General features: G+C 43.2%; 1 protein-coding gene across 3 annotated transcripts in view; it reads left to right on the forward strand.

Annotated features, from left to right (window-relative positions):
- rap1gds1 (RAP1, GTP-GDP dissociation stimulator 1) overlaps positions 1 to 5,820 on the forward strand; it is a 28,362-nt gene extending 22,542 nt beyond the window's left edge. For all 3 annotated transcript variants that reach the window (XM_034901404.1, XM_034901405.1, XM_034901406.1), the window contains 8 exons: positions 1,219 to 1,350; positions 2,091 to 2,225; positions 3,315 to 3,440; positions 4,178 to 4,317; positions 4,770 to 4,896; positions 5,018 to 5,146; positions 5,351 to 5,582; positions 5,621 to 5,820. In XM_034901404.1, the coding sequence (XP_034757295.1) occupies positions 1,219 to 1,350; positions 2,091 to 2,225; positions 3,315 to 3,440; positions 4,178 to 4,317; positions 4,770 to 4,896; positions 5,018 to 5,146; positions 5,351 to 5,478 (917 nt within the window). In that variant the 3' untranslated portion in view covers positions 5,479 to 5,582; positions 5,621 to 5,820. The remainder of the gene's footprint in view (positions 1 to 1,218; positions 1,351 to 2,090; positions 2,226 to 3,314; positions 3,441 to 4,177; positions 4,318 to 4,769; positions 4,897 to 5,017; positions 5,147 to 5,350; positions 5,583 to 5,620) is intronic.
- The last annotated feature ends 1,490 nt before the right edge of the window (positions 5,821 to 7,310 follow it).

Consider the following 7,310-nt stretch of genomic DNA (forward strand, 5'->3'; position numbering starts at 1 on the left):
AACACTTAAGTGTGACAAACATGCAAAGGAACAGGAAATGAGGAAGGGGGCAAACACTTTTTCACACCACTGTATGAACTGGAAAATGAGAAGAATATGGTTGAAGCATATGGTTGATGCTGAATGGTTTAGTTCAGACTGTGCAACAACAAAAAAAGGTCATGATATTGTGAGTTATAACTTCCACATGTCCATAACCCTAAAAGCCCACAGTCTTCTGTCCAGCACTGATGTTGAGTATTAACAATTCAACCTTTTATGTAAATAATAATATTGCAGTGAAATAGACCTTAACATGGTTAAAAATATACAAACTGGACACTGCCTCTAGTCTGGAAGAAGGTTCCTACACAGACCCTGAATGTAATGTGCAGTTTCTAACAGAATTTCCAGTGCCAGGTTTAGATGAAATGCTATATTCAGAGCTCTCCATAAGTGCTGGCCGCCGTCCAAACTGCCCCCTACTCATATAAGCCCAACTGGCTGCTTAAATATGTAAATTTTTCATTTTAATAAAATAGATTTGATTTGCAAGTTTTAATTTGCTACAAGTACTTTTACAGTACGACCACCAGCCTTTGCTTCAAAACAATGTGAGCACTATGCTAGAGAAACGTGCCTATCGCTATCTGTGCTCAGGGTTTCTCTTGCATAGAGGATTTTTTTAGGAAAAAGAAAATCAAAAGGCCCAAAACACCTTTTGCACCCAGTATTCAACTCCCCTCTCATCCACAGCTGCTATACATGTATCTCACACATGTGAGCCAGCTAAACCGCATTTATTCTCCCGATGGTTGAAATGGAAGTAGCCTATTTAATCTCAATCTTACTCTCCAGGCTGTAAAACTGCATTAACGGAGGGGGTGAAGTTATCTCATGTGGAAAAGAAGCCACTATCATTTTGGCATACTACCATATAAGCTGAACAATAATAATACATTTAATTAAAAGGAATGAACAGGTAAATAGGTGCCACGTGCACATTTGAAGAGTGGGAAGAATAAATAATACATGTCCTTAAATCAGAAGGCATAACATAAATACTCAAGTGCATGTAATACAATACATTAACCATCGTTGTGTGTCTTGATAAATCCTACAATTAAGGTGTCAAACATATGAAGAGAGTTTTTCTTAATTACAAAAGTTGAGTCAGGAATAGGCATGTGGCGTATTGACGAGCATTGTGCAGTAACCGGTCTTCCTTGTGATGTGTAGATGAGTCCATGCAGAAGCTGTTTGAGGGAGGAAAGGGCAGCGTCTTCCAGAGGGTCCTGTCCTGGATACCATCCCATAACCATCAGCTGCAGCTCGCTGGGGCTCTGGCCATTGCTAATTTTGCTCGCAACGGTAAGTTTAGCTTCCCATGGATGCAAGGTTAAAGCCCTTACATTCAGGCCTTTGCCAAATGAGTTGCTTGAGCTAATTAAGAGATCAGGTCCACACTGGAATGAACACTGGAACTATCTCTGCGTTTCTCAGTAAAGCTATGTTTTGAAAATAGTGTTGTCCGGCAACTTAAACGCAGAAAATTAAGTGCAGATAATTTCCATGTCTTTTGAATCCTGCGTGTCCTCCTTGGCTACTAGCAACTGTGTGGAGTTCCGCAAGGCTTGTATCATGTGGACGCGCCAACAGTTTTGTTTTCATAACTTAGAATTCCTCTTGGGGGAGACGGAAACTACCAGATGAAAGATGATTTTATCATCCCTGTTAAAGTGGGACATTGCAGCACCAAAATGACAGTAGTACAACAAATAAATATATTTGATATGCATTGTATCCTAAACGTATTCAAAGTGGTACTTGTCCAGTTTGATCTCGTCAGCTGAGGCAGTGATGTGCTTTGGGAAATGTAAATTATAGTGGACAAAAAGTACATTTAAGATGATCTATCTGTTTCAAGGTATTTATACATATATGTACACTTAATGACTTACTGAGAACATATCTACCGTTATATATGTTATATAATATGTTCCGGCATTAATAACTAATAACAGTAATTGAACCGTAGGACCCTACCCTATTGAGTATCTGACACAACATGAAGGTATGTGCTTTTGTTGCCTTTCCTTCTTAATGTGCAGATGGGAATTGCATCCACATGGTGGACACTGGGATTGTGCAGAAGCTTCTGGAGCTGCTGGATCGGCACGTTGAGGAAGGCAATGTCACCGTTCAACACGCAGCGCTGAGCGCCCTGCGGAACCTGGCCATACCCGGTGAGCCGCTGCATCACTTACTCACACACACACATCACGTCATCTAGAGGTCTTTAAAGGTCTATTTGGTTCCTAGTTACTAAGGCATGACTGGACCCGAGTGTGACTGGGTGGGATAGGGTTACATTGTACTTCAATGTACTCAAATACCTATTGTTCTGACAGAGACGAAGCGGTGGAACAGGAGAGGGTCTTAACCTCTTTTTACCTCTATATTGCATCCATGATGGTTGGATGGCTAGCAGAAACATAGCCCTTTCAGCTAAAATAGATAAAGAAAGGGTATTGTGCTGTCGATGTGACATGAGTTACCACTGGAGCAGTCTCAAATATCACTTAAGCATCAAAACTTGAAGAAATATGCCTTTTTAAAGGACATTTATAACAGATGCCAAATACAAAAATGTGATTATTTGCGATAAAAAATGTAACTAGGACTCGAGTCAATTGTGACAATCATGCAATTAATCAGGATTAAAAATGTTACCGATTGACAGCCCTAATATTTATTAAACATAACATAATATAATATACTCTTTAGTTAAGTATATTTGATATGTAATAGCATATAAACACTAGTAAAGGGACTGCTTTGAATTTTGAGGGTTGCCATCTGCCCATGTTTAAGTCAAATAAACTCTATTTTTAGTTAAACCAGTACTTCTCAGGAAGGACAGTACATCTCCGGCCAGACATTACATCATAGAGGATCTTTCTCATGTTGTACCGTCAGGATATAGTGACAGTTTGAGCAAATATGATACAAATATGAAATAAAAGGTGTGATCTGACATTCACATTGCAAAATGTGTTATGTATCTGTCATTGTTCACCAGCTATGGCTGATATCTGTCGAGCTGAATGGACTGTTTGCAGGTTTTATCCTGGTCCAAAGACTGAAAAATAACTCTTAGGAACCATAACACCTGCACTATGTTTTAATGCTGTAGCTAGTGCACCCATGCTAAATTATAAAATCCTAACCTAACGTTAACCCTTTCACCCCCTCTGTGAAATACTTCCCAGAGGAAACACTGTATGATAATCAATGAAAGTCGTGTTTTAATGTACCTCGTTTCCTCTCTCCAGTGGTAAACAAATCCAAGATGCTGTCAGCTGGAGTAGCGGACGTGGTGTTGAAGTTTTTGCAATCAGAGATGCCTCCAGTCCAGTTTAAACTCCTGGGGACGTTACGCATGCTCATCGATACACAAGGTAGAGATTTATATTTGAATCCATGAACATTACCACAGCAAATGTGTCCACTCGGACAACACATAATAGACTGTTCTAAATTCGGAGGTGTATCTTCTCAAAACGTGGTCAGTACTCACGTTACAGACACATCAGTTGATTTGTCACGTTAGCTCGTACGAGGTACAAATCCGGATCGACACACACACAAAAATAAGTCGTAGATGATAGCCGTCTTCTTTACTCTTGCTATCTTGAGCTCATCTTCTCCACTTTTTCCTCGGTGTTAACTCTGATGTTTACATTTGAAAACTTGGCGGGCCAGCTAGCTAGCCAGGGTCGACTGGAGACCGGCAAGTGGATGGACCGATCCTGATGAGGGAATTGTTGCCATGTGCCATCTCCCTCCAATGTCAACTACAAAAAGCACTAGTATTTGTAAAATAGACGATTCAGAATGAATTTGCAGAGCTGCCGGAGAGGCGGCTAGAGAGTTACCGCACCTTCAGAGAATGACACTTGAAATGCAGTTAGATATATTTGGGAAAAGTCTTGCATTTCCAGACTTTCCAGCCAGGGTCTGGCAAGTCCACACACCATTCTGGGATGGCAGAATAACGTGATCTGGTTAACACTTTAAGATGAAACTTCATCGATATAGACTTATTTGGGCACAAAGAATCAAGAATTCTTTAACCGTACTTTGGCAACATCAGAACAAATGACAGGAATCGTGTGTGGTGCGTCTGTCGTTTCAGCTGAAGCCGCGGACCAGCTGGGAACCAATGGGAAACTGGTGGAGAGGCTAGTGGAGTGGTGCGAAGCCAAAGATCATGCAGGGGTGATGGGGGAGTCCAACAGGCTCCTGTCGGCCCTCATTCGACACAGCAAGTCCAAGGTTAGTCGCAACACTCTCCAGGTCTTTAGTAAGCTAAGTGTTAATCTTTCTTGGACTGTCCATGGTTGGTTTAAACCAGAGGCTTTCAAACTGTGTTGAAGGGGAGGTGGGGGGGGCAGCTTGGCTCTTGTTTTGACCCCAAACCATCACAGTCAGCAGTTACATATGCTTGAAAAAGCAACAGATTGTCACAATTTACCTCAAAATGCCTACTACTTGGAATCATAACTCAGTCCCATATGAAAACACGGATATGATATACATAGTTTTGGATTCAGTGTTACTTTCCAAGGATATCATTATCTCAGATGTCCACCAAGAAGACATTTTCATGAATCCTTATTGGGGATGGGCATTCGATTAAATGTGCTTAGTCGATCGCATGTTAAACAATAACTCAACCAAAAACACAGTACTCGGATCTGATTTCATCAAAGGGATATATTTTTCAGGAAGTCGTCAAATCTGTCATCCAGGGAGGAGGAGTCAAGCACTTAGTGACCATGGCAACTAGTGAGCACATGATAATGCAGAATGAAGCACTGGTGGCTTTGGGTCTCATAGCAGCGCTGGATTTGGGTAAGAGTAAAAATGAATTTATGTATATCGGCTAATATATTGGAATATCGGATTTTTAATATATATATCGGTTGTGATATTTACCATGGTAACACATTGAGACTCTTTTTGTGGATTTCAGTTGCGGCTGAGAAGGACTTTGTCGGAGCCGACCTGGTGTCGGTGCTTCACAAGCTGCTGTCGGACGAGAGGAGTGCCCCAGAGATCAAATACAACTCTATGATCCTCATATGTTCAGTCATGGGCTCAGGTGAGGCTTAAAATCGCTTGAACGTGCGTTGATTTAGCGTTTTAGCTCTGTTAGCATATTGTGGCGCCGGTTGTTTCCCTCCGGTGGGCGTGGCTTATGGCCACGTGGAGTATGACGCGTTGAGCTCTGTCTCTGTGGAAAGGAAGAAAGGCGCTGCCATTGTCTTTGTGTCTTTGTCCAATAACGGTCCCCCTCTCTTTTTAGAGCCTCTCCACAAAGAGGTCCAGAGCCTGGCGTTCATCGACGTGGTGTCCAAGCTGCGGGCCCACGAAAACAAAACGGTATCGCACCAGGCGTCGCTCACGGAGCAGCGACTAACCGCCCAGAGCTAAATGACTGTGTCCAACCCCACCCACCTACACACCCACCCAAATGCCTGCCTGACCATCTGATCACCTAATGACACCTCATGACTGCTCCCCCCCCCCCCCCCCCCCCCCCCCCCCCCCCCCCCACCACCACACACACACACCAGTGCCCCATCGTCATGTGCCAAGGTTCCATGTCGCGTTAACTGCCAGCCAGCCATAGTCATGTCTCGGCCCCCAACCCTTAGCCCCGCCCATCTCCACCAGGGTTAGACTGATGTTGATTTGGAAAGCCAATCCCATGCGCTTATATACAAATTAGAAATTACATTTTGAATATGTATTACAAAAAATGAGATCCTTGATTGGGTGAGATCCTTGATCCTCCGAAACCCATAAGAATGAGATGTATTTAGGTGGGGTAGCAGGTCCTTTAGGCAGGGGGAGGCCGGGTCCACATCAGGCTTTGCAAACCTCCACCCTGAAATGGTCAACGGAGGGATTTGTGCCGAGGTGGACGCCGTTGACTTACTGGTCCGTCTACGTCAGTCTAACCCTGGGCCCCAACTCTACTTGTGCATGCATCTTCTGCTACAAGTAGCTCCCCAGGAGCTGAGGCGCCAGAAACAACGTAACGCAATAGATAAGAGGCGACACTCTTATACGACCATAGCTGTGAGACCATCCGCCGGTAGCCCACCAGTGAAAAATGTGCACAAAAGAACAAAAAAAACTTCCTGTTGTGATTTCTTTTTTTTCCCATTTTTAGAGAAAAGCAGGCATCCATGGTGTGCCCAGTCGTGTCCCATGTAGCTCAAGTAGAAATTGACTGTGCATGTTGTAGTCCTGTTGAAGGTGTGACAGTGTTCATTTTACCTCTAGTGCTCGCATAGCCCAACGTACAGCCCACTCTGCTCCACTGACACCTCCATTCTTTTTCCAGACGTTGATCTGGAGATTTTATCAGATTTTTCTGAATTCAACAGTTGTCCAAACACCCCCCCCCGCTCCAACAGCTATAAAGTGATGTTAGAGGCTCCTTCAGTCTCCACCTAAAAGCTAGGTGATTCAAACATAGTGGAGAGCAGGGTTGTAGTCACGTCTACCTTCGTAGGTCGAGTCCAGTGAGCGCCGAGACTGAGTGCTGCCGAGTTGAAGTCCAGACCAAAAAATAAGGATGGGGATTTAACGAGTTTAACCTGGGTGCGGAGTAAAGATCTTTGATCAAAGTCAAAACCAAGCGTGTAAAATCAAAGATGGCGCAGGATGTCGTTTTCACAAAATCTTAATCCAATTGAGTCGTGTTTTTGATCAAGCTTTGTTACTTTGCACCCGTTTTATAGGTTCCTAAGAAGATTGTCTATCTAACATCAATCCAATCGGAGCATGGCAGTACGCCTACTCTGTTTTACCCTTTGCGAACAGATACAATTCTTGTTTTTGTAGCACTGTGGACAAACTCAAGAAACTATCAATCGAAGATAATATTTCATATTTTTGGACAGTTGAGATGGAGTAATCCATGAATCCATAAGTTTCAGTCAAAGTGAATGAGGCTAAGAATTCAGAACTTAGACCGGAGTACTACAAATACAAAGACTCGGTGTAATTCGGTTGTAACGCACAATAGTGTACATAATAAAGCAGTCACCGTTCATATGTGTGTGTACAGTTTGTATGTGTGTGTTGTGGAGCAAAGTCCGGGGTCTTGTGAGAACAGGTAACTGAATGCGGACACAACGGGTCTCTCTTTACGATGACAGCTGGTTCTTCTAGTCGGGGGGTTTCTGCTAACATGCACATGTCCAACACTGTACTCTGTCAACATGCCACGGTGTGTTTCCTGGTCTGGGCCC

The sequence above is a fragment of the Etheostoma cragini genome, chromosome 19 (assembly GCF_013103735.1).
Source record: "Etheostoma cragini isolate CJK2018 chromosome 19, CSU_Ecrag_1.0, whole genome shotgun sequence".
Taxonomy (NCBI): Eukaryota; Metazoa; Chordata; class Actinopteri; order Perciformes; family Percidae; genus Etheostoma; species Etheostoma cragini.